This window comes from Oncorhynchus tshawytscha, linkage group LG29, assembly GCF_018296145.1.
Source record: "Oncorhynchus tshawytscha isolate Ot180627B linkage group LG29, Otsh_v2.0, whole genome shotgun sequence".
Lineage (NCBI taxonomy): Eukaryota > Metazoa > Chordata > Actinopteri > Salmoniformes > Salmonidae > Oncorhynchus > Oncorhynchus tshawytscha.
The window spans coordinates 1,122,766-1,150,578 of NC_056457.1; the positions used below are offsets into that span (position 1 = coordinate 1,122,766).

The 27,813-nt window shown below is 44.4% G+C and overlaps 1 protein-coding gene across 5 annotated transcripts in view; it reads left to right on the plus strand.

Annotated features, from left to right (window-relative positions):
* LOC112228041 (neuropilin-1a) overlaps positions 1 to 27,245 on the plus strand; it is a 122,652-nt gene extending 95,407 nt beyond the window's left edge. For 2 of the 5 annotated variants that reach the window (XM_042308907.1, XM_042308906.1), the window contains exons 10-19: positions 7,600 to 7,775; positions 8,091 to 8,246; positions 9,588 to 9,732; positions 19,062 to 19,148; positions 21,103 to 21,186; positions 22,674 to 22,817; positions 22,988 to 23,265; positions 23,526 to 23,622; positions 23,937 to 23,990; positions 24,295 to 27,245. In XM_042308907.1, coding sequence (XP_042164841.1) covers positions 7,600 to 7,775; positions 8,091 to 8,246; positions 9,588 to 9,732; positions 19,062 to 19,148; positions 21,103 to 21,186; positions 22,674 to 22,817; positions 22,988 to 23,265; positions 23,526 to 23,622; positions 23,937 to 23,990; positions 24,295 to 24,596 — 1,523 coding nt within the window. In that variant the 3' untranslated portion in view covers positions 24,597 to 27,245. Of the gene's footprint in view, positions 1 to 7,599; positions 7,776 to 8,090; positions 8,247 to 9,587; positions 9,733 to 13,855; positions 14,057 to 19,061; positions 19,170 to 21,102; positions 21,187 to 22,673; positions 22,818 to 22,987; positions 23,266 to 23,525; positions 23,623 to 23,936; positions 23,991 to 24,294 lie in introns of those variants that run through there. The other 3 variants (XM_042308909.1, XM_042308908.1, XM_024393182.2) reach the window with 3 other exon arrangements.
* Positions 27,246 to 27,813: the final 568 nt, after the last annotated feature.

Here is a 27,813-nt window from a genome sequence, read left to right on the forward strand (position 1 = left end):
AGGTGAAATAAAATTAAACTTGCATAAAAACTGTGGATGGAAACATGGTTATTGTTCCAAAATGGGATTCTTAGGCAACAGGACAGTTATCCCCCACTGCCAGTAAAAACCAAGGCACGCTGCCTGCTAATTGTCTTTCGGCTATCTTTCAACTTGTATATTTCACAACAGTTTGAAACGAGGTGCGTTCTTCCTGCTCATTAATTCACATAGAAGTAGCCCATTTCACTGTGGCGGACAATTTACCTTTGAGGCACGCTATGCTGATGTAAGGCAAGGATTAGCTAGTAGAGGCGGACAAACTTCTCTTTTCGATGAGAGCCCAATGGCCCAAGCATTCCACCAGTGTTTCCCTAGGTCAAGTATGCAGACATTTGCTACATTTCCAGTCAGAACAGAACCGGCCCAAACTTTTCCACCTGGGTGCATTTTCCAGATTTCCTTTATTGTTGTTTTTCCTTACGAATAATTACTCTGTGTGTTCGTATCAAAGTAAGTGCCTTGTTACTTTATCATAATGCAGTTTCTGTATATTGTGTTGTGTAATTTCTACTGTAGCACACCGTATTTCTGTATGGCGCATAATGTGTTCTGTGTGTATTCCTTTACAGCCACGGACAAGCAAGGTACTGATTTCATAACCTTTATGGTGATATACTCAATTGTGCTTATGTAGTTACATGTTTCTATTAGTTCTGTAAAACAATGCTGATGCTAATGGCATCAAAGAAGTATTAGCAAAGATTTTTATAACCAACCCAAGATACACCAGCGCCTGTCATTTCCAATGGGAGCAAATTAATCATAGTGGGCAGAATAAGCTAGGAGGTAGGCAGAGCCAAGAGGTGGGCAGAGCCAAGCATGAGCTAGTAAGGTCCTATTGGTGCGTTCTAGCATTTATTTGCATAGTTCCGTTAGGAAATGCCTACCCTGTGAAGTGCGCATGTGCAAAACTTCTGTTGTATCCTGAAGCTACCCAGGCTGGCCTTATCATAACCATTGAATTGGCCTGTATTTGACCTGCATAGCTATGCCCTTCCCCCTTATGGAGCTCTGAAGTTATGTTACTTGTAATAGTGTTTTATTGCTATATCCTGATATTGTATTGTAATTACTAATAATTCCACTATTCTGTATTTCAGAAACTACACACACAGTATTGAACATAACTTGCCAACATCATAACTGGAACTGAACATCTTTTGTGCTGAAGATTGAGGACAGCGTTGTATGCTAGGAACATACTGTTTGAAGAGGGAGTAGGGAGGATGAGGGAGTGGATACCATGATGAGAGAGTGGGGAGGTGGGTGAGATATTGTCAATACAACTGCATAATGGAACTATATTTGATTTGTATGTGAACTGTATGTCCATTTGCAAATAAAAAGGGGCTTTGCACTCAAGACTGGGTCTCACCAAAACCAAGATCAGGGCCAGGAGGGGTGAAATGGCTCGAGGCCTTCCAGCTCCTGCAGACCTACTGTACTTCATCCAATGTTGGTCTGCCTACATCATCCAAAAAATAATCATTGTTAAAATGTACAAAAATCTCCAGAATTTCTGCATTTGTGAGCTGTCTCTTTTTGAAAGACATATCTCATGCTACAACTTAGCCCACTAGCTACATAAACAACAACAATGATCAGAGTGTCAGTTGACGTGATTGGCTGCCGCTGTGGTGATACTGATGATATGTCTCCACAGATTGTTTGTTTACATTGCAGGTTAGGATAATTAACGTGGCAAGTTAGGAACTAATGCAGAAGGTTAGGTGAATTCAAATAGGAGGTTAGGAGAATGAGGTTTAGCTTAGGAAAAGAGTTAGGGGCAAGGCTTAGCTACAGCACTAGTTGTCAACAACTGTTGTCCCTGACACGACCACTAGATAAAGCTGTTGTAGGCCTAGCTACTCCATCTAGCCACAACAGTAAAAATGTAAACAAATCATCAGCATCATAACAATTGCATGGGCCACATGTATCAATAAATCACTATTAGAAAATGGTTTGTGTGGTAATCATTTCTTTATTTACTGTTTTATTCACGTTTTCAAGTACTGGTGACAAATCATGCATTCCAATTCTTGCATAGATTGTAATGGACACGTGTGTTAAATACTTTTTTGAAGGTTGTACTGATTATGATAAGCTAAGCTATTTTCCAGCTATATGTGGATCCATGTTTGTTGACATTATTCAAAGCATTTTGGGGATCATGTAAACGTCTGTCAGACCAAAGATGTTATAGCAAAACGAGGTAAAGGGATTGTTCACTCATCTTTCCAGAAATGAGTGATGGGAAGTGAATGATGGTAGATGACACACCCCTTTCGCCTTCAACATGCATATTGCAAACAAACCCAACTTAACTTGTCACCTCTTATCTTTGGTTGACAAAGAAAAATCTTCTTGTCACTTGCTAGCTAGCTAACTGCAGCTAATTCAGTCACGTCAAACATTGAACCTGGAATAACAGTACACTAGCTGCATTTCAATTGGCATTTACTTGGATATGTCCATGATAATGACGTTTGTTGCATGATTTCGACTGCCTCAGAAAAAGTTTTTTGTCTGGGCACTGTTCACTCTGATAATACAGAGATCAAACTTCAAAAGGTTGTACAGGCAGACAGCGAGGTTTATAACCCCCAACGTACCAAACTAAATGCTAGGCTGGAAGCAAGGGGAAAATAATGTTCAAGTTGAGATAAATCAAACAGATGATTCGGACAGCAACATGAACAATTTATTCTTATTGAGGCGCAGTGATAATTTTCAGATTAGCAGGCATTTTATTTATTTATTTCACCTTTATTTAACCAGGTAGGCAAGTTGAGAACAAGTTCTCATTTACAATTGCGACCTGGCCAAGATAAAGCAAAGCAGTTTGACAGATACAAGGACACAGAGTGTAGAGTGTACAGAGTGTACACATGGAGTAAAACAAACATACAGTCAATAATACAGTATAAACAAGTCTATATACAATGTGAGCAAATGAGGTGAGAAGGGAGGTAAAGGCAAAAAAGGCCATGGTGGCAAAGTAAATACAATATAGCAAGTAAAACACTGGAATGGTAGTTTTGTAATGGAAGAATGTGCAAAGTAGAAATAAAAATAATGGGGTGCAAAGGAGCAAAATAAATAAATAAATTAAATACAGTTGGGAAAGAGGTAGTTGTTTGGGCTAAATTATAGGTGGGCTATGTACAGGTGCAGTAATCTGTGAGCTGCTCTGACAGTTGGTGCTTAAAGCTAGTGAGGGAGATAAGTGTTTCCAGTTTCAGAGATTTTTGTAGTTCGTTCCAATCATTGGCAGCAGAGAACTGGAAGGAGAGGCGGCCAAAGAAAGAATTGGTTTTGGGGGTGACTAGAGAGATATACCTGCTGGAGCGTGTGCTACAGGTGGGAGATGCTATGGTGACCAGCGAGCTGAGATAAGGGGGGACTTTACCTAGCAGGGTCTTGTAGATGACATGGAGCCAGTGGGTTTGGCGACGAGTATGAAGCGAGGGCCAGCCAACGAGAGCGTACAGGTCGCAATGGTGGGTAGTATATGGGGCTTTGGTGACAAAACGGATTGCACTGTGATAGACTGCATCCAATTTGTTGAGTAGGGTATTGGAGGCTATTTTGTAAATGACATCGCCAAAGTCGAGGATTGGTAGGATGGTCAGTTTTACAAGGGTATGTTTGGCAGCATGAGTGAAGGATGCTTTGTTGCGAAATAGGAAGCCAATTCTAGATTTAGCTTTGGATTGGAGATGTTTGATATGGGTCTGGAAGGAGAGTTTAGAGTCTAACCAGACACCTAAGTATTTGTAGTTGTCCACGTATTCTAAGTCAGAGCCATCCAGAGTAGTGATGTTGGACAGGCGGGTAGGTGCAGGTAGCGATCGGTTGAAGAGCATGCATTTAGTTTTACTTGTATTTAAGAGCAATTGGAGGCCACGGAAGGAGAGTTGTATGGCATTGAAGCTTGCCTGGAGGGTTGTTAACACAGTGTCCAAAGAAGGGCCGGAAGTATACAGAATGGTGTCGTCTGCGTACAGGTGGATCAGAGACTCACCAGCAGCAAGAGCACCTCATTGATGTATACAGAGAAGAGAGTCGGTCCAAGAATTGAACCCTGTGGCACCCCCATAGAGACTGCCAGAGGTCCGGACAGCAGACCCTCCGATTTGACATACAGCAGGTGTGTCTGTAATGGCCATTACAGCACGGCATGGAACGCTGCTCGTCCAATCGTCATCCAGTATCCAAACAACCAATCTTAAAATTAAGTGATAATGCCGGAGAAGCTGGTGTTTGGAAGATAAATCCTCCAAAAACCGGCTTCGAGGGCATTATCACTTTTATACATCGGATTACCAACATAATTCAAATAATAATTGACATATTTTCATTAAACATTTGATTTGTATTAATTTACTCATACTATTTCATCCTTCCACAAGATATAGTCTAGACACAAATCTAGGGTTGCTAGCCAACCCGGCTGGTCGTTCGTTCTATCGGTTCGGTTGCTAGAGCTTTTTGTTTTGTATCTATGGACGCGACCCAGTCCTTCTGAGTGTTCCATTGCCATACTGGCTGGCAACGCTCTTATCCCTTGCTAGCTAGCTAGCCAACTACGGTCATATCTGAAAGTGCAGCCAGAATAATGGCAAAGTAGTTACATTTGCATTTGTTTCTAGACATATTCATTTGGATGCATCCATAACAATAAGCTAATGAGGCACAATTTCGCCTGGCATAGAAAATGTGCTCACTCATCAGGACACTGTTGTTCAGAGGAGATAGCTGTGTTATTGGCTAGCACAATCACTTCAAACTGAAGCTGGAAAGACTGCAAACTAGCTGCACTTCGTTTCATTTGATCTTTTTTTCAATTGACATTTCTTTGTACATGTCCATAAAAATTATGCCTGCTGATTCATGACTTCGACTGGTTGAGAAACACCGCCTGCCTGTCCGTCTGATCCCGACACGTTCGTTAATATGGGACAACTGGAGATGGAATTTGAACATTGAAACAATGCTGCAAATGTCGGAGAGACAGCATGATTTATACAAATCTCCGCTGTTGAAAACTAAATGTTAGTCTAAAAGAAATGTGAGATAATGTCTAGATGCTTTTTATAGTGGAGATCAAGTTTATAAATTGCTTGGCTGGGCTGATGAGACAGTGGATTGCGCAGTCAGAACAGAGTAAATAGGCATTTTAATGTCATAGACTTAGCCGATGGTAACTTGTGGAATAGACACCGGCTGGAATGCGGTTTATAACCAATCAGCATTCAGGATTAAACCCACCCGTTGTATAATTACTATTAGCTGAGAGTTGGCTAAATATAACCGCTTGTGTTAGCTCACCCTTTACTCAGTTAGTGCTAAGAGTAATGAAGCCTACATTTTCCGATTTGGATGACAAAAGTGTTATGCAGTTGCTACTTCTGTTACTGTCTGAACATTGCATACAGAAATCACTCAAATGTATTTATAAAGCCCTTCTTCCATCAGCTGATGTCACAAAGTGCTGTACAGAAACCCAGCCTAAAACCCCAAACAGCAAGCAATGCAGGTGTAGAAGCACTAGGACAAGCTCCCTAGAAAGGCTAGGACAAGCTCCCTAGAAAGGCCAGGACAAGCTCCCTAGAAAGGCTAGGACAAGCTCCCTAGAAAGGCCAGAACCTAGGAAGAAATAAACGGTTCACATTGAGGACATAACCTTGTGAAGACTGTGTTTGTGCAAAATGTTTCTGTGACAAAAACGGTGGTTTGCTCAAACGCTGACTGTTGCGTCAATCGTCACTAGACGTTCCAATGAAGTGTTTCTAATCACACCGGTTAGAGCGTATGTTGCAGGGACCACTGTAGAATGATCACACCCACGTGTTCATACATGTCAACGGGGTTTTTAACTGTTTTCAGTTTTCAGTCCAGTCCACTTTGCAATCCTATAATCACATGCATTCAGAGAGAATCATCATTTAATGAGATTACTGACAGTATACAAATACTTTTCATGAGATACAAAAATGTGTCCCAATTTAAGCCCACAGAAAACCAGGGCCTTCAGGCTGTGTCTAATCACATCTGGTATTTGCACATGTGAGATGTGCCCTGCAGTCAGAGATACACAGCTACTTATTAACCTCATCCCTGCTGACTGCTTAGTTTCTGCTGTTCTGTTGGTAAATAAGCCAACATTCTCCACTCAAACCCTGGGTTACCCTGCCCCTTACAGTGGTGTTCCACCACACACACATATACACGGTCGGTGTGTCTGCCATGCGTGCCGTCCCAAACAATCTCCAACCAGACCGCTGAGGTGCATTAACAGCTCATTACAACAGTTTGGATGGCTCTGATCACCCAAACTTTCCAACCCCGTGGAACACTCCCCCTCCCCCCAACTCTGTTTTATCCATCTACTTCAAAGAGTGCGAGTGCGGAGCCATTGCAGTGGAGTGCCTTAGCCTCCCTCTGACACAGACACTATCAGAGATCACACTCACAGGGCTCTTGGCAGCTGACGAAAGGGAACCCTCAAATGGATGACAAATCTCCCAGTGAGCGTTTGGACCTGTCCCGAGGAACCATGGAGTTCTCTCTAATTTAATTTAGACTAGTTCATTCTCTGATTCGAACAGGAACAACATCAGATAACTATAAAGACGGAGAGAGGACTGAAACAAAGCCTTTTTCTGTTGAGTTGGCAGAGTTATTCTGAGTTTAATGCAGACGTTCCAAAATGTATCTGCTTTTATCCCGTTCCCTGGGAGCAGATTGTAAGGATGATATTGGTTACTGCAGGTCACTGCAGACTCAGACGCTTTTGATGAAGTGGAAGGAAATAGAAGAGACGGCCAGCCAGGAGACAGACAAGCCAGCCAGCCTGTATGTGTGTTGGTTCATTGACAGAACATTTCTGCCAGCAAACGAAACGGCGCAGCACAAAGTGAAATCGGTACTGGAAGCATGCAGCTAGGGCATATGAAACGTAGAATGAAAGGCAGAATGCACAAGGTTCTCAAGGGGGTGAAATTGAACTAACGCAGATTCAGGATGAAAGCTCTGAGAACACAGGGCTAAATGAGAGCAGAGGTATAGAAAGACAAAAGGAAAGGGGGGGAAATGTGCATAGAGGGAGAGGGTTAGAGATGAAAGAAAATCCCAGAATGCATAGAGGTAGAAACGAACGCCGAAGGAGAGGATCATTTTAATTGGCTGCCGGGAGACAATCGCTGTGGGCAGAGACATTAGTATGCAAGACGTCAGGAGAAAGGTAGAGTGTGTGTGAGAGAGAGAGAGCGAGAGGGGGGGAGAGAGAGAAATGTCTAGAGAGGTGGATGCATCAGAGAAACTGTTTCTCCCACCATCCCTATTCATTGCTATAACTCACTGTCTCAATCATTCACTTCATCCCCGTCTTTCCCCCCTTAAAAACGTAAACCATGCAGAACAACCTTCTCTGGCTGCTGATACAAATCATTTATTGCTATATTTATATACCAGCAGGTACTCTCTCAAATCACCTCTTGCTCAATGAAAGACTTCTGTTAACCCCTCTCTCTCTCCCTCTCACTCTCTCAGAGTACCCATGTTCGGGCATGCTGGGCATGGTATCAGGTCTGATCACAGATGCCCAGATCACAGCTTCGTCCCACACTGACCGGAGCTGGGTTCCTGAGAACGCCCGCCTGCTGACCAGCCGCTCCGGGTGGACCCTGCTTCCCCAGCCCCAGCCCTTCACCTCAGAGTGGCTACAGGTTAGATCACCTACAATAATAGACTTTTCTTATGTTTTTAATCGCTTTGTAATTAGAGAAAGGTTTGATGGTTATGAAATATTGGTTCATATACAGTAACATATCACAATACATTTTGGTTTTCAGTATATATTCTGCATTCGCGTACAAAGAATTTGGCAAAAATTATGATGACATTGCAAATAAACAGTTTGGTAACGCTTTACTTAAGGCATGCAGGTATAATGCATTATGATTCTGTCATAATGCGTTATAAGACTTGTCATGCATGTCTATGAACTGCTTATAAGGCGTTTCATCTCCATTCATCTGCAGGTGGATCTGGGGGAGGAGAAGCTGGTGAGAGGACTCATCATCCAGGGAGGGAAATACAGAGAGAACAAGGTTTTCATGAAGAAGTTCAGACTGGGATACAGTAACAATGAATCTGATTGGAAGATGGTCCAGGACGCTAACAGCAACAAGCCAAAGGTGAGAGAAAGGACGGCTTTGATTGGTTGTTTGTTTGTTTGTTTGTTTGTTGTGTTTACCGTGTTGAGGAGTTAACAAAAAAAAAGGGTTTGGTTGACTAACTAATGGAAAATGATCTTAATATTTTCAACTGAAAACCATCCACAGACATACAGTGACACAGGTAATAATCCCTGTCCTGTGGCCGAACCATTTGGGTAGTACTCTATAGCACATTTGTATAACCACCTGTAATGCTTCTCCTAGTCCTATGCTGCCTATCGTCTTTGCTCTTAATATTCTACTGGTGTTGCTCAAGCATTTCAGTGGAATTATGCTCTCCTCAAGAGAGAGGAGAGGTGAGAAGAGGCAGGAGAGCTGAGAGAGAGCATGTGACACACAGAAACCACCCCAGATGTATCTGCAGGCCTCGATATACTTTGTGCGTGTCACACACACACATACCTCTCTAGGAAGCACCGCTACAGCCCATCCCCAATTACAACCTCCTTCGACAGGATACAAATGTGTTCCAGATGGCCTGATGGTTGATTTATGAAGGAGTGAGAGGCTCGATATCCTCCTGTCCTACGTATCACTCCTTTCTCTTCCTCTCTCTTTCCGTCTCCCTTTTTCCCTAAAAACCTCAGAGCATCAAAGACAGACAAGACTTGTTCCTGTGTTAAAGGCCATTAATCCACTGCACTCCATCACTCTCCTCTCCTATACTGTCCTCTCCACTCCTGTCCTCTACATCTACCTCTGTTATTCCCAAAGTGAATCCCCCTTTCTTTCAGAAGATAACCTCAGAGGCTGAGCGGAGAGAGACAGCATCAAACCTCTCCTTTCCTCTATCGTACCTCATCTCTACGTTATTACCAACGAAAGGGCCCCTAGCCTCTCTCTTTCTCAGAGCCTGAGCAGAGACAGAGAGAGCCGAGTCTGTCTTTGACCGCTGTGTCCTGCTGGGCGGCTGGTGCTAGTTGTAGCCACCGGGCTCTTGTTTGCAGTCCCACTGACAGCAATTTAGATGTCAGCCAGAGGAATCTGGTCAACGTTCCATTGTTTTCTCCCCCCTCTCAGCCTTGCTAAAGCCCTGCTCCTTTTCAGAAAGAAGGAATAAGCCTGCTTTCGTGCCTCTGAGAGGAGAGATATCAGACAGAGCTATGACATTATCAGACAGTAATATTGCGCCCTCTCTCTCTCTTTGTATCTCTCTCTGAATGTCTCTGTCTCGTTTTATATCTCTCTTGCTTTGTATGCACAGTAGCTAAATGGTGCCAATAAAGGATTTCTAAAAATAACAATAGATCTCTCTACCTCGCTCTACCTCTGTCTCTCTCTCTTTGTCTCTCTCCACAGATTTTCGAGGGGAATCAGAACTACGATACACCAGAGCTGAGGACCGTGGAGCCCTTGCTGACACGCTACGTCAGGGTCTACCCAGAGAGGTCCACCCCTGCTGGAATGGGTCTCCGACTCGAGCTCCTGGGCTGTGAGATTGAAGGTAGGCCTCAAATGGAATCCCACACACACGCATTTTAATTGTGGACACACACACACACAACACACAGACACATAGGCACACACACAGACACACATAGTCCATCTTCTATCATCTGTGTGATGACAGTTTTAGAGCTGAATGCATGGTGTTTGTCGAGGTGGTGTTTGAATGTATGGGGCTTGTCCTAGGCCCAAAAGGCAACACTATCTCCCTGAGAGGGACAGTTGTCTTGTCTCCATGCGTGCTGCATCAAAGCTATTCTTGAAGAAAGACCACTCATGCACATTGCACATGGGATCAAATGAAACCCCACCTGGCCTGAGGATTACTGCAAGCCCCTTCTAGTCCCGGTTCCATCCCTGGGGCCTCTCTCCCACCCTTCCCTCCCCCATCTGCCCCTCTCTCTCGCTTTCTACCTCTTTCTTTCTCTCTCCCTCACCCCTCTTTCTCTCTTTCTCTCACCTCCTTTACTTTATCTCTCTTCCCTTTCTCTATCCCCCCCACCGAAAGCTAATTTAAACTAGAACCAGCTCAGCTATAAGAACATGTTCTGCCAGGCCTAAGTGGATTTACATATTGGATTTCAGGGAGGCTGTAGCGAGCGCAGCCCTGTGTAAGACATGGAGTCCCACTGGGGGCTTTAGAGGGATGATAATGCTTGTTTTCACTATTAATGCTACCACACACTCGAACACACACACATATGCTCTCTCTCTCACACACATACACTCACACACATACACTAGTGATGCACGGGTTGACTCATAACCTTCAGTCCCCGAGGTTATATCCACGGGGCGGACAGGTTTAGCGTCATCAAATATTGTGTGGCTGAAGGGCGGGGGGTGAAGGGCGGGGGTGGCGGGCGGGTAAAATAAAGAGAAAACAATACCTTTAAAAAATCTGTGTGCAATTTATATAGGCTACATTGAGGTTATTCTTTCATTATTTTAGGCTATTTGTTTCACCTGTCTTTGTGATTGTCTCCACCCCCTCCAGGTGTCGCCCATCTTCCCTATTATCCCCTGTGTATTTATACCTGTGTTCTCTGTTCGTCTGTTGCCAGTTCGTCTTGTTTGTCAAGATTACCAGCGTTTGTCCTGTCAGCTCCTGTCTTTTCCCAGACTCTCTTGGTAACTCAGTAATCCAGTTGCTAGCAGCGCCATCTCATCGGCCACTCCACCTTCTCGGGAGCCCCATTTTCCCCTGCTCGCACCCCTTTTCATGCCATTCTGCTGTGGAGAGACTTGTCCAAATCTCCCTGGGTTCTCATGGATTCTGGGGCCGACAAGAGTTTTTTGGACGCTACCCTGGCGTCCGAGCTGAACTTCTACACTCAGCACTCTCCATTGGCATGGATGTTAGAGCGCTGGACGGGTGCTCTACAGGCTGAGTCACCCACAACACCACTCCCATCCACCTACGGGTGTCAGGGAACCACAGCGAGGCTCTCCAGTTCCTGCTCATCAAGTGATCCTGCTCACCCATCTGATTCCTGTGGTATTGGGATTCTCCTGGATCAATCCCCTCATTAACTGGTTTACTGGTGCCATCATGGGCTGGAGCCAGTCCTGCCACGCCCATTACCTGAAGTCAGCACAACCTGCCCCGGCACATCTTCCTGGGGGCTCAGAAGTTGCACCGGACCTCTCCGCCATTCCTGCGGAGTACCAGGACCTGGTGTTCAGCAAGGCCCGGGCCAATTCGCTTCCGCCGCACCGACCCTATGGCTGCTGGATTGACCTTCTCCCTAGCACCATGCCGCCCCGGGGATGTATGTACTCTCTGTCGGGACCGGAGACCAAGGCTATGGATACCTACATTGGGGACTCCCTAGCTGCTGGATTTATCTGTACCTCTTCCTCTCCCACTAGCGCAGGCTTCTTCTTCGTGGAGAAAAAGGACAAGACCCTGCGCCTGTGCATTGACTACCGTGGACTCAACAACATTATGCTTAAGAACCGTTACCCGCTACCACTCATCTCCTCGGCCTCCGAGCCGCTCCAGGGTGCCACTGTGTTTCCAAGCTGGATCTACAGAACGTCTACCACCTGGTGTGGATCCAAGAGGGGGATGAGTGGAAGACCGCCTTCAACACGCCTAGTGACCACTACGAGTATCTGGTCATGCCCTTTGGCCTCACCAACGCCCCTGCTGTGTTCCAGGCTCTGGTGAATGATGTTCTTTGACATGTTGAACTGGTTCGTCTTTGTCTACATTGATGACATCCTCATCTTCTCCCGCTCTCCTCAAGAACACGTGCTCCACATCCGGTAGGTCCTTCAACGCCTTCTGGAGAATCTGCTGTTTGTGAAGGCGGAGAGCTGTGAGTTCCATCGCTCCACCATCCTCTTTCTGGGTTACATCATCTCTGCTTGGAGTGTCCAGATCGATCCCAGGAAGGTGAGAGTAGTGATGGATTGGCCTTAGCCCACGTCCAGGGTGAAGCTGCAACATTTCCTGGGGTTTGCCAAATTCTTTCACCACTTTATCCAGGGTTACAGCACCCTGGCTTCACCATCACTCACCACTCCCAAGGTTCCATTCACATGGTCTCCAGCTGCTGACCGGGCATTCCGGGACCTCATACATTGCTACACCACAGCTCCCATCCTGGTTCATCCGGACCCATCTCGTCAGTTCGTGGTGGAAGCCAAAGCCTCGGACGTCGGAGTGGGGGCTGTCCTGTCCCAGCGTTCTGCCCTTCATCTCAAGCTACATCCCTGCGCCTTTTTCTCCCATTGCCTCAACACCACAGAAAAGAACTATGATGTGGGGAATTGGGAGCTTCTTGCGGTGGAGATGGAGGAATGGAGGCACTGGCTGGAGGGGCGGAACAGGCCCAGGCAAGCCATATGGGCCCTGCAGTTCACACGGTTCAACTTCTCTCTCTCATTCCCGCTGGGATCCAAGAATGTCAAGCCGGATGCACTGTCGCACCGCTATAGCCCCACGACTACTACCCTGGAACCCGAGACCATCCTTCCCACCTCATGCCTGGCGACGGCACTCAGCTGGGGAATAGGGAAGCAGGTCCGTGAGGCACAGCATTCCCAGCCAAACCCCGGGGGACGCACTGATAACCGGATGTTCATTCCCAACACCGTCCGCTCTGCGGTCCTGGAGTGGGCCCACTCCTCCAGGCTGGCCTGCCACCCGGGCGCTTGTTGGACCCTGGCCTTTGTGCGACAGCGCTTTTGGTGGCCTTCCATGGTCCTGGACGTGTCCTCATTCATCGCCATTTGCACAGTTTGTACACAGAACATGACTCCTTGGCAATCTCTGCCTGTCCCTCACCGTCCCTGGTCTCACATCTCCCGGGACTTTGTCACAGGTCTTCACCCATCTGATGGCAACACCATCATCCTGACCATGGTGGATCGGTTCTCCAATGCCGCCCACTTCATTCCTCTTCCCAAACGACCCTCTGCCAAAGAAACGGCCCAGCTCATGGTGCAGCACATCTTCCGGATCCATGGACTGCCCGTGGACATGGTCTCCGACCGGGGTCCTCATTTCTCATCCCAGTTCAGGAAAGAGTTCTGCATCCTCATTGGGTCGTCGGCCAGCCTGTCCTCCGGGTTCCACCCCAGTCCAACAGCTAATCTGAGCAAGCCAACCAGGACCCCAAGACCACCCTGCACTGCCTGGTCTCCGCCAACCCCACCCCCTGGAGCCAGCAGCTTGTATGGGTCAAATATGCCTGCAACACCCTTCCCTGCTCTGCCACAGGCCTATCTCCCTTTGAGTGTTCCCTGGGTTATCAGCCCCCACACTTCCCTGAGCAGGAAGAGGAGGCCGGGATACCTTCTGCCGCTGTCGTCTTACCTGGAGGAGAGCCCGGTCGGCCCTCCTCAAGACCACCTCCAGGTGTCGATGACAAGTGGATCGCCATCGGGCAGAAGATATGGCTCTCCATCCGGTATCTTCCCCTCCGGGTGGAGTCTCGCAAACTGTCCCCCCGGTTTACCGGCCCTTTCCCCATCTTCAAGGTATGGCTCTCCACCCAGGATCTGCCCTCTGGTGTTCGTCTTCTGTTGCCCAGTACCCTTCGTATACACCCCACCGTTCATGTGTCCCGTATCAAGATCGTGTCTCACAGTCCCTTGTCTTCCATTTCCAGGCCCACTCATCCTGCCCGTGTCACCGATGGCCATTCGGCGTACACAGTGAGACGCTTCCTGACGCTTCGACCACAGGGCAGGGGTTTCCAATACCTGGTTGACTGGGAGAGTTATGGCCTGGAGGAGAGGTGCTGGGTCCCTGCTAGAGACATTCTGGACCCAGCCCTCATCGCCGACTTTCACCGCCGGCAGCCCGGTCAACCAGGTATGCGCCCAGGTGACTGTCACTCCTGTCTTTTCCCAGCCTAATTTTTCTCGCCCTCCTGGTTTTTGACCCTTGCCTGTCCTGACCCAGAACCCGCCCGCCTGTCCACTCTGCCTGCCCCTGACCCTGACTGCCGTCCTGTACCATTACCCCATCTGGATTTCCGAACTCTGCCTGACCTGACCCTGCCTGCCTGCCATTCTGTACCTTTGCCTCTGTTGCTGTAATCAACATTGTTACTTCGACACGGTCTGCATCTGGGTCTTACCTTATCCTGATATATCTGGTATTAGAAAAAGTTACCTTCAATCCAAGGAGGCAAAATGGATATTGTAGAAGTTTAATTCAATACGAAAGAAGCTGCGAAAGGAGAGTTAAAAATAAAAAGATGGGAAGGCCAGAAAAGTGAAGTGGTAAAGAGGATAACAGCAGTGCCAGCTATGTTATGTTTGATGATTGAGAGGCGCTTTACAAATTTGACAGTTGCAAGACGGGACTTCAAATAGGCATATGGCTTGTCAAGGGGACTGTAGCCTAATGTTTAGATGGGTTAAATGGGAACTGAAATCTGGACACTGACTGTGGTTCTATAACCTCTCACATAGCCTTAATTAATATTAACTCCTGCAGAATTAAGCATTTCTTCAGTTAAATGATAAGCAAAATTTGGACGTTGGAACAGAAGTATTATTTATTTATTTCTGCATCTTGAGAGAATGCAATGCTCAGTTAGATACCATCTGTAGAGGTTCTGTCTTCATCATAAAAGCATCATAAAAGCGGATAGTGTTTCAACCACATAAAATATGCATCAAAGCCGAACTGGAATCTTGTTTTTTACCCTTACAACTGGTAAAACTGATGTCATTTGGACATTTTTCATAAGAAAATCTTTCCTGTTTTTTTCTTCGCTATTGTATTTTCTCCCCAGTCCCTAAACGTCTTGGCTCCGTGACAGATGACAGAGAACTTTTAACGATGTCAACTAGATTGAAGTATTAATTCTATTGCTCTATTATATGATTCTATTTAGCAAGGGTTTATTTAGTCTTCTAGCCTCTTGGGGCCACCCGACACGCAGGCGTCCCATCTAGCCATCAGGAAATGCAAATGCGCCACGCCAAATGCTAATAGCACTCGTTAAAACTCAAACTTTCATTAAAACACACATGCAAGGTACTCAATTAAAGCTACACTCGTTGTGAATCTAGCCAACAAGTCAGATTTTTAAAATACTTTTCGGCGAAAGCATGAGAAGCTATTATCTGATAGCATGCAACACCCCGAAATACCCAAAGGGGACGTAAAACAAAAGAATTAGCGTAGCTGGCGCTACACAAAACGCAGAAATAAAATATAAAACATTCATTACCTTTGACGAGCTTCTTTGTTGGCACTCCTATATGTCCCATAAACATCACTATTGGGTCTTTTTTTCGATTAAATCGGTCCATGTATACCCAAAATGTCCATTTATGAAGATTGTGTGATCCAGGAAAAAACACAGTTTCAAAACGCAACGTCATATTTTAAAATTTAAAAAGTTGCCTATAAACTTTGCCAAAACACTTCAAACTACTTTTGTAATCCTACTTTAGGTATTAGTAGACGTTAATAATCTATCAAATTGATCACGGGGCGATGTGTATTCAATAGCTCCACGTCTTCAAATGAATGGTCGAAAATGTCTCCTCCAAAACATCCTGTCGTGGACCGGATGACATGGGGTGCCTCTTCTTCATTTCACCAAGGAACAAACTCAAGGCAATTGCCAAGACTGGCAACATCGTCTGGAAGCTGTAGGACTTGTAAACTGGGAGCCATCTATTTTGCCTTGCCATAGACAATACAGGGAACTGGCGCATTGATTTTTTTTTTCCTTTTTGGTAATCAGTTTTCCTAGGGTTTTTCTACGAAACACACGTTCTGTTATAGTCACAGCCGTGATTTAACCAGTTTTATAAACTGCAGAGTGTTTTCTATGCACACATACTAATCATATGCATATACTATATTCCTGGAATGAGTAGCAGGACTTTGAAATGTTGCGCGATTTTTAACAGAATTTTCGAAAAAGTAGGCCTAAGCTTAAAACTAGTTCACGCTACCACGTACCCCTAGGGGTACCACCACCCCCTGCTCAACTGAAACAGTGGCGCACAGAACGCAAAAATATTCTTAGAAATATTTAACCTCCACACATTAACAAGTCCAATAGCTCAAATGAAAGATAAACACCTTGTTCATCTAGCCAGCAAGTCAGATTTCTAAAATGTTTTACGGCGAAAACATAGCACATATTTATGTCAAACCACCACCAAAGATACGGCTAATTTAAATAGCCATATTTGTGAACAAAAGATGTAATCACAAAAGCAGGATTAAAAGAAATATAATTCACTAACCTTTTGAAAATCTTCATCAGATGACAGTAATAGGACATGTTATACAGTACATTTATGTTTTTTCCAATAATATGCAATTTATATCCATAAATCACTGTTTACATTGACGGCCATGTTCAAAAAATGCTACTAGAATGTCCGGAGAAATTATGATAACTCTGCCAGATAACAGCAATACACATCAAACTTTGACTAAATATACATGTTCTACATATAGTTAGAAAGATACACTGCTTCTTAATACAACTGCTGTGTTACATTTATTTTTAACGTTACAGAATTCGTTCACTTGGCAATAATATGAGACGGCGCTCATAGATTAGCTATATGACTCCGCTATGTTGAAGTCCACAGAAACACAAAATAACCACATAAATATTCCCTTACCTTTGATGTTCTTCGATTAGAAGTCGTGGAAGAAGTCAAACTTACCAAAAACTGCGTTTGGCTTTCAAATGTGTGTCTTTGGGTTATCAAACGCGACAAATTCCGGCTGAAATGCACCAAAAATTCTAGTGGATGCGCATCAAAACTTCAAAATTACATATTATATGTCGACTAAACTGGTCAAACTAAGTGCAGAATCGAGCTTTAGCATGTTCTAAACATAGAAAACAATCCTTAGCGTGAACAGACAAACCTACATCGTTTGGTGAATCTTGGAACAAAGGGAGCTCAAGACCCGACGCGCGCATGTATTTTCGCGCGACCCGAAGGTTTCTTCGCGCCAAAGGGTGAGGGATTTTCACAATGAAGCGGGCAATTGAAAGGAGACATCCCGCTGAACAGATAGAAACTGTTCCTGGATCCGTAGCTGGTTGGGAAGGGTGGGGGCGATGACGTCAAAGTTGGCCCAACTTTTCTGATCACAGAGAGAGTTTGGAAGAATGGCTGCCCTGTGAGTTCTGCTTTACATAGAGACATAATTTGAACGGTTTTAGAAGCTTTAGAGTGTTTTCTATTCAATAATAATTATTATATGCATATATTAGCAATTTTGGACAGATTTTTTTTCAGTTTACTATGGGCACGCAATTCATCCAAAGGGGGCAGTATTCTGCCCTAGCCCTAACAGGTTTTAAAAGGCAACATATGATGACAGAAGAGAAGCTGCATGTATGTAATTATAGACAAGTTGACCAACAAATAGCCTACCAAAATGTCTGAAATTATAAGCAGAAACATATCTAAATCAGGCACCCCCATTAAAAAAATCCTTCTGCCGTCTTTGAATAGCCTATAGCGCATTTTCTATATTTGCAGGTTAGGGTTGGGTGCAGGACTCAGATTTTCACTTTATCTCATATAGTTGGGCAGTTGCGAATGGGTTATTAGCTGACCTGTGCACCACTTGCACACACACTGTCACGTTCTGACCTTTATTTCCTTTGTTTTGTATTTATTTAGTATGGTCAGGGCGTGAGTTGGGTGGGCAGTCTGTTTGTTTTTCTATGTTTTGGGGTATTTCTATGTTTTGGCCTAGTATGGTTCTCAATCAGAGGCAGGTGTCATTAGTTGTCTCTGATTGAGAATCATACTTAGGTAGCCTGGGTTTCACTGTGTGTTTGTGGGTGATTGTTCCTGTCTCTGTGTTTTGCACCAGATATGACTGTTTTAGGTTTTCGCACGTTTGTTGTTTTGTTAGTTTATTCGTGTACAGTTTCTTTATTAAAGTACAATGAATAACAACCACGCTGCATTTTGGTCCACCTCTACTTCACCTAAAGAAAACCGTTACACACACGCACACACAGGTGCTAATACCAGCTAGGAGACAATGAGTGGTGGTATGTAAGCTAAACCCGAGTTAGTAAAACCTAATCCATATTTTTCTATGGAGGTCTCCAACTAGAACACTGAACCTGTCAATGACCTCTTCACCCTGAGTCTGACAGAGGTTGAACTCACTCATATTTCATCTAGCAGAGGGTGAGGGAAATTATAGATTACACATGCACCATTTCCTCTCCCTCTCTCCCCTTCGGCCTCTCTGCCTCTCGCGCTCTCTCACTTTCGCTCCCTCCCTCCAGGGGAAGCCCTCATTACTCCGTCAGGGTAAACACATCCAGGCTGTGTGTTAGCAGAGCGTGGAACAGAGCTGGGGCCGTGCCCACATCCAACAAGGCCAGCGGGCCCTAATGATAGACCAGGGTGGGGCCCAGTCTTCAGCCCAATCCCAGGCCCTATGCATCTCCTATCCAGCCTAAACCCAAACCTAAACTGCGTCCCAAATGGCACCCTATTCCCTATAAAGTTCACTACTTTTGATGAGAGGCCTATTGGCTCTGGTCAAAAGTATTGCAAGACATGGGGAATAGGGTACCATTTGGGACACACACCTCAACCTAATGCCTAAGCATCCACCATCCACCATCCAAAATATATATTTATACCTCCCTCTGCATCCTCATAAAAGGAGGACTGTTAATAGCTCAGTGATTGAATCCCAGTTTCGTGACACTGGCACGGCCTGTGTTTGTATTATGTGTGTGTATGTGCATGTGGTACCGCAAACCATACAAAGGAGCAGCTGATTGCAAGTTCAACATGTGTCCTCTCTCACTCTCTTGCCCTCTCTCTCACTCTGCTCCGCAGCTCCCACTCCCCTCCCCACCACACTGGCATCCACAACTCCGTCGGATGAGTGTGATGATGACCAGGCCAGCTGCCACAGTGGAACAGGTGATGACTACGATGTGACAGGTGCTAACATCACTCTCATGAGACTGCTGTCTCACCTACCCCTCTACCCCTACTCTCGCTATATAATAACCTGGCATACACACATACACACACGCACGCACGCACACACAGGCAGACAGACAGACAGCCGTGTTCTCTTTCTAGCCTGACCTCTTTCCTCACTAACCTAATTATAGCCTGCCTTACTCCCCCTGCCTTCAACCTTGCTATACCTTGCTGTTCCTTATGGATACCTCCCAAATGGCACCCTGTTCCCTTCATAGTGCATTTAATTTGGCCAGGGCCCCTAGGGCTGTGGTCAGAAGTATGTCAACATATAGGGACTAGGGTGCCATTTTGGACTCAGGCATAGAGTTATCTTTATGGCTATTCCTCCCATTTTAAAGCAGCAGTCTCCAGCCATCAGTGATGTGCATGGCACTCTCAGTTACTCTGGTTCTCTCCCTCCTGGCCCTATATGTCGTGAAAGAGGAAATGTTTGGTATGAGTTAAGAGAGATAGGAGAGAGGGCATGTGTTTGAACCAGAATAAAGGAGGAGTGTGTATGACCCTTATCCTTCTGTCAGCAAGGCTCCTCTTTAACTATAGCCTCAACACAGACGAGTGTCAGCAAAAGAGGGAAGCTAGCTAGGCTAACTGAGCTACATTGTGTTCTGAGCTAGAGGTAGCTAGGCTAACTGTGCTACATTCAAATCAAATCAAAATCAAATCAAATGTATTTATATAGCCCTTCGTACATCAGCTGATATCTCAAAGTGCTGTACAGAAACCCAGCCTAAAACCCCAAACAGCAAGCAATGCAGGTGTAGAAGCACGGTGGCTAGGAAAAACTCCCTAGAAAAGCCAAAACCTAGGAAGAAACCTAGAGAGGAACCAGGCTATGTGGGGTGGCCAGTCCTCTTCTGGCTGTGCCGGGTGGAGATTATAACAGAACATGGCCAAGATGTTCAAATGTTCATAAATGACCAGCATGGTCAAATAATAATAAGGCAGAACAGTTGAAACTGGAGCAGCAGCACGGCCAGGTGGACTGGGGACAGCAAGGAGTCATCATGTCAGGTAGTCCTGGGGCATAGTCCTAGGGCTCAGGTCCTCCGAGAGAGAGAAAGAAAGAGAGAATTAGAGAGAGCATATGTGGGATGACCAGTCCTCTTCTGGCTGTGCCGGGTGGAGATTATAACAGAACATGGCCAAGATGTTCAAATGTTAATAAATGACCAGCATGGTCAAATAATAATAAGGCAGAACAGTTGAATCTGGAGCAGCAGCACGGCCAGGTGGACTGGGGACAGCAAGGAGTCATCATGTCAGGTAGTCCTGGGGCATGGTCCTAGGGCTCAGGTCCTCCGAGAGAGAGAAAGAACGAGAGAATTAGAGAACGCACACTTAGATTCACACAGGACACCGAATAGGACAGGAGAAGTACTCCAGATATAACAAACTGACCCTAGCCCCCTGACACATAAACTACTGCAGCATAAATACTGGAGGCTGAGACAGGAGGGGTCAGGAGACACTGTGGCCCCATCCGAGGACACCCCCGGACAGGGCCAAACAGGAAGGATATAACATTGTGTTCTGACCTAGAGGAAGCTAGGCTAACTGAGCTACATTGTGTTCTGAGCTAGAGGAAGCTAGGCTAACTGAGCTACATTGTGTTCTGAGCTAGAGGAAGCTAGGCTAACTGAGCTACATTGTGTTCTGAGCTAGAGGAAGCTAGGCTAACTGTGCTACACTGTTATGCGTTACCACTAGGCTAACTGTACTCTGTAACTCAGTTTGTTGAGCATGGCGCTTGTAACATCAGGGTAGTGGGTTTGATTCCCGGGACCACCCATATGTAGAATGTATGAACGCATGACTGTAAGTCGCTTTAGATAAAAGCATCTGCTAAATGGCATATATATATATCATTGTTATGTGTTATGGCTAGACGAACTGTCCTGCCACTGTGTTGTTGTTCTGACAGGTGGGACCACAGCGCCAGAGGGCAAGACAGAGGTGGACACCATCCCAGGTTAGGATCCATTGTATTATCAATGTACTCTATACAAGACTCTTGTGACTGTATGTGTTTGAGGGGCTTTGAATGCATGTGTGAGCATGTGAGTTTAATTCGTGTGTGGGTAGATATAGTTTTTTCCAGTAGACTATTTAAGAAAAATGTGTTCTCTAGTGTTCCTCAGAACTGTTGGGCTGCTCATTTTACGGGGAACGTTTCAGAATCCCTGCTTCAGTCCTCCCTAGAATGGAAAAAAACAAAAAGCACTCTTAATTGGGAACGGAAAAATGTGTCTCTGTGCCTGAAATGTGGTTCCACATGAGAATTCCATGCTTTGTGTTTAATGGGTAAATATATTCTGGTGCCTGCAGAAACTAGTTAAAACCCAGAGATTATTAAAGGGAATATTGGCTCAAATGTTTTATTCTTTGGTGAGCTGGGGCCTTAGTGCCCAACGTACACAGACACACAGGGCTTCTGAAGCATTGCTGACATTCTAAACATATCTCTGTTGTGCTGCTTCTTTGGAAGTCTCTTTCTTTATCCAATTTCATAACAAAACGAGGCTCCCCATCGACCCGCTCTCACACACGTGTGTGTGTGTGTGTGTGTGTGTGTGTGTGTGTGTGTGTGTGTGTGTGTGTGTGTGTGTGTGTGTGTGTGTGTGTGTGTGTGTGTGTGTGTGTCAGGAATGCAAGTCCTTTCTATTAGCCATATCTGCCTTTAGAGTCCAACGGGGCTCTGCTCTGCTCATTATAAAGACCTCACACTGGGCTAACACTAGTTGAGTCAATGTCGTTTCCACATCATTTCAATGGAATTACGTTGAACCAACCTAGAATAGACATTGAATTGACGTCTGTGCCCAATGGGCTCTCTCTCAGCAGGCTGTTGTAAAGGAAAACACACACACAAACTCTCTCCCTCTCTCTCTCTGTCTCTCTCCTCTCACCTGCTATGTATCCCTTTACTGTCATTGTACACTTTCTTTTATGAACCCATATCACGTTCACAGGCCCTTTAATTAAAATAGATGATTAACTGGATTTATTCAATCTCCCTCCTTGAAAAGTCTGCATGGAGTCTCTTCACTCCTACCACCACCACCCTATTCTGTCAAGAATGTACCATCCTCTAATTCTCTCTCCCTTTCTCATAGTTTTTTGTATCTACCCGTTCCTCTGAAATTTGAGTTTCACAGTTCTCTGCTGCCCTCTAGTGGTTTACCTAAATATTCCACCTCCACAAGACTCACTGTATCTCGTCGAGTGGACCCTCAGGTCAACACAAATACTCTTGGAGTATATCTCTCAGTACCATATTAAAACAATGGTCTATTTCAACCAGTCGGTGTTCTTACCCTGACCCCTGTCACACCACAGAATAACTTTTTTATTTTTTTTTGTCCAGGACAAGGCTTTATCTGTGTCCAGGAAACCGCCCCTATTTATATGCATCTCTATGAGACATAACTGACCTGTGATCTGTCCCCCTGTCTGCAGCGTTCCTGTGGTTTGCGTGTGACTTTGGCTGGGCCAACGACCCCTCGTTTTGCGGCTGGACCTCAGAGGACAGCGACTTCAGATGGCAGATACAGTCCAGCGGCACGCCCACGCTCAACACCGGACCCAACATGGACCACACAGGTACAGACACAACAACAACAACAACAGAAGCTATGTCATTTATGTCCAGTGTAAAAACTGCCAAAACCAAGAGTTGTCATTAGATGATTTGTTTCCCCACCACTACTTTAGATGTCAACACCTACCCCTTTTCTCATGGGCTATTCCAACTTTATCATTTCCCTCTTCAGGCGGATCCGGTAACTTCATCTACACCCTAGCGACGGGCTCCCAGGAAACGGAGGTTGCTAGGCTGGTCAGTCCGGTGGTGACAGTTGGTCAGTCTGACCTGTGCGTGTCGTTCTGGTACCACATGTTCGGCTCACACATTGGCACGTTGCACATCAAACAGAGGAAGGAGACGGTCGATGGCATGGCTGACATACTACTGTGGACCGTTAGCGGTCACCAGGGCAACCGCTGGAGAGAGGGACGCGTGCTAGTACCGCACTCCAGTAAACCCTATCAGGTATGGTATGGAGAGAGAGTGTCCATACACTGAACTATAAGCTTGGACAGATCAATGTAGCATCATATACATTAAAACTATGTGTGATGTGTATAAATACAATGTTTTAATTGCAGAGCCAGTTTTGTCTGTTTGATTAGTGCTACTTGGTGATTGGCGTAGTGATAAAGTTAGAATTGTGAAATTAGTTGCTAAGAGGTTGCTCAAGGGTTGTTAAATACAGTTTTTTTTTATTAGAACAATTGTTCTCTCTCTCCCAGGTGGTGATTGAAGGGTTTGTGGAGAGGAAGAGTTGGGGTGACATTGCTGTGGATGATATCAAGATCCTGGACAATCTGAACATGGCTGACTGCAAGGGTGACTGTTACTTCACTACATTGATCTTTTGAGCTGGATTTGAACCAGTGACCTAAGGACACCAGTGTGTACAGGCCTGACCTTTAGCGCCAGTTTCCCAGACACAGATTAAGCGACGTTCTGGACAAAAAAAATGTAACTCAATGGAGATTCGCTATTGAACATGCTTTTTTTTGTCCATGGCTAGGCTTAATCTGTGTCTGGGGAAACTGTCCCTCCATGTCATGTTCAATGTAAAGAGTGATGGTGATTTTTTTACTATTGTGCTGGAGGGAAGTGCTTTTGTAACTGACTCGTCCTATCATTTTCAACAGATCCTGATGTTCCTACAGAGCCCATGCTGCCTGAAGACCGATTTAATGAAATGAGTATGTCACCATATTACATATTAATACACAACGTCTATGGGGTTGAGTGTTGTAAAACAGAGTAACATACTTATGATGACATGTGTTAGCAATACAGTAGATTTCACTAATACGTCTGCTCCCCCTCTATCTCTCTCTCTTTACTCTAACACAAAGCTTAGGGATTCAGTGTTGGAAAGATAATAACAATCATTGTCCAAACATATGTAACAGCTATCTACAAAGCTGTAGATTTCCATGAATACTGGGATGGTTGAAAATGAGATGAGGGTCTTACTCACCCTCTTCTTCTTCTCTCCTGTAGTTGTGGACATCACAGACTTCCCTGACATGATGGAGAACAATGAGATCCTCAACGGTGTCAGTGGCGGGGCAGGCAACATGCTGCAGACACTGGACCCCATCCTCATCACCATCATCGCTATGAGTGCCCTGGGGGTCTTCCTGGGGGCCATCTGTGGGGTCGTCCTCTACTGTGCCTGCTCACATGGCCACATGTCAGACAGGAACTTATCCGCTCTGGAGAACTATAACTTTGAGCTGGTGGACGGAGTCAAGCTAAAGAAAGACAAACTCAACTCACAGAACTCATACACAGAGGCGTGAGCGGGAATGGGGAAGTGAGATGTGTGTGTGTGTGGGGAGTGTAGCATTTTGTGCGTGTGCACAAGACTGTAGGCAAAGCCAAGACTCAATGTGTGGCTGGGGCTAAAGGAACTGCTGGAGGCCTCTCATTGGAGGAGGCCCAGGTTTAGGAACCAATGGGAGGTTGTGATTGACCCATTGCTTTTCTCAGGAGCTGCAGTAATGGGAACCTACCAGTAGGAGACACTGTGTACAAAATTAAATACAGGAGGAAAAAATATGTACATATGATTAGATTATTATTTAAATTGTTCTATTTGATTTTCATTCATTTTTACAATCGGATGCTGGTGTTGAGACCAATTTAATTATCATAATGTTTAAAGTATTTATCATATTCTGTGAGGAAGAAACATTTTTGTTATTAGAATTATTTTAAATCAAAGTAATTTTTGTGTTGAAGGAGAAGTATCAAAACCCAAAATTAACCATAACTGACAATATTGTTGGTCATACTGCACCATGGTGGAGTAGCAGCAGGGTGTGCCCTCTGCCCCCCTGACCTCTGCCCCTGTCTACAGGTGTGGGTCAGAGGTTAAAGGTAAAGGTTGCACCCCTTGGCAGTAGATGGTTCTGACAGTGCCTTTAATACATATTTGTTGGCTTCCTTGTTGATTTTGGAGTTTTACATCTCTTACATTCTGACCATGTTTTGACATCTGAAGCAGGGGCTTTAAATTAGCTAATAATCAAGTCTGCAAAACAGGATCCAATCCCTCCATGGCACTTTTCTCTCTCTGTCCCAGACCCACATATAATTGTATATACGTTTTAATATATTTTAATTATTTTAAAGAAAAAAAAATGGAAAAAAAGCTGCAGTATCCCTTTTTCCAATGGGTTGTGTGTTGTAAATACAATCATCTGCCTGTTGTTGTGAAGAGTGAAGTATTTTGGTTTAATTGTTTCATTTCGAGCAGGCTCTGTGTGCTGTGTAAAGATAGGCCAGTGCACATTCAAAGAAGACATGTTCTTGTTCTACATCTTCTAGATGCAATCCGCTTCACGGACGAAGAAGTTACTGTAAACAGAAAAGGAAAAAATAAAAACAGTTGTATTCATGTTGCTAACTTCTATACACTAATTAACATATGGCAGCCACACACCCCATATCCTTCTGTGGTCACAGGGTCTATCATCTCTCATATCAACTGCAGCAGTGGAAGAAGATATGTATAATGTCTGCCAGCATACCAAAAAAACTATTGCTTTAGCTTCATGGGGTTGACCAGTGGCTTGTTATTTCCAGCTACATACATCTGTGGATTGTCATACAAAAAAAGTGCTAACTTTTACGACCATGCACTTCGTTATCCAACATCTTAATCCTCACTAGTGAGATATACTGAGGGGTGGAGGATTACATATACTGGGGTGTATCAATGGTGCTATCGCATTCACACTGCAGACTAGATGCTCATAATCATAACAATAACACAGTTTGGATTGTATTGTCACATTCTGTACCCTACTACAAAATAGTCGTGCCATAAGGTTTATGTGTAACAGCTATATGCTGTGATGTCAGGGCTGATTTCATTAGGAAGGGACGCTGGTACAGAGCTAAGGGGTTGAGTGATGTCATCAAGCATAGCGAATCAGGCCACTTGCCCTGTTGTCATTACCAAAGGATGATTGGATACCTCTTCTACTGGGGGAGGGGTTTGTTATCAACACACTACTGCTACTGGACTGCAGCATTTCAACCACAACCACCCCTTTTCAACAAATGTTCACAGTAAATGGACTGGACTCCTGGCAAAGTCAAGAGGGGAAGGTGGGTTGACTGTAGAAACGATACTGTTCGATGGTTTGTATTTTTTCAGCTGAAGTTGCATCAATGTGAACTCTGAAATCTCGAGTCTTGCATTTCAGACTCACTTTACCAATCAATCTAGCTATCAATCCTCCTAGAGTGTTTGGAATGGAGAAGTAAGGGGATCTGTAGTAAGGACTTAGTAAGAGGCTCACAGTATCAGGTCTGAGGAGGACTTGACCATTGGAAATGTCCAGTGGATTTTCTACAGCACAACCATCAGAGAGACATAATGATGTTGAACAGGAGGACATCTGCTACATCTGTGTGCTATGTCGTGTGCCGTGGTAAACACATTCTCAGCTTGGGTTATGTTCATTTCAGGTTTGATTTCCCATTTTGCAATGCTTACTGTTTTGTGCATTCAGCTTCGAGGACAGTAGCCTCAGTCTGGTAACTAGAGAAAATGGATACTGTAGCGTGGAAACTAAAAATAAACAATGTTGCACTGATAAATATATTCAATAAGGTTGTCATTTGTAAACAAAAACAAAACAGAAAAAACAGTGTTCATTTTCTTTCTTATTTTTATAGTTCAAATTATGTGATATAATTCTGAAATGTACAAATTATTGAGATGTTTTCATTATTGAAAAAGGTACACAAATTTCCTATAGTAATGTAGCCATTTACCTGAATTATTATTGCTTCGTTTTGTACTGTCATTAACATTTTGTGCAACTTCTTTTTACAAAAAAACGTGTATTTTCAATACTGCTTCTACTATATAATTAATTCTGTAATTTGCTGTTGTAGGAAAAGATGAATAAACAGCAAGGCCTTAAAAAACTGAACAGAACGTTTGTGTTGGTATTGTAGGGTTGTGGTTTAAACTACTGTTATTGGAGTTGAACATGCTGGTGGTTTGGGTGTGGGCTACTGTGATGGTGTGTCGATAAGAACACAGGAGGAGGAGGTACATTTCAAAGGGATTTCACCCGGTTTATTTATTAGGAATGGAAGGGGTGATTTATTTAACAAGGTTCTGGATGGTTGCTCTACAAACAAGGGAAAGAACATATACTGTTGTCTAATAGAATACAAATAAATGTATACTACGTTATTTACAGTGCCCTGCAAAAGTATTCATCTCCTTGGCTTTTTCCTATTTTGTTGAATTACAACCTGTAAATAAATATATTTTTATTTGGAGATCATGTAATGGACATTACACAAAATAGTTTAAATTGGTGAAGTGAAATTTTTAAAAATAACTTGTTTCAAAAAAATTCTTTAAAATAAAAAACTGAAAATTGGTCTATGCATATGTATCCACCCCCTTTGATATGAAGCCCCTAAATAATATCTGGTGCAACCAATTACCTTCAGAAGTCACATAATAAGTTAAATAAAGTCCACCTT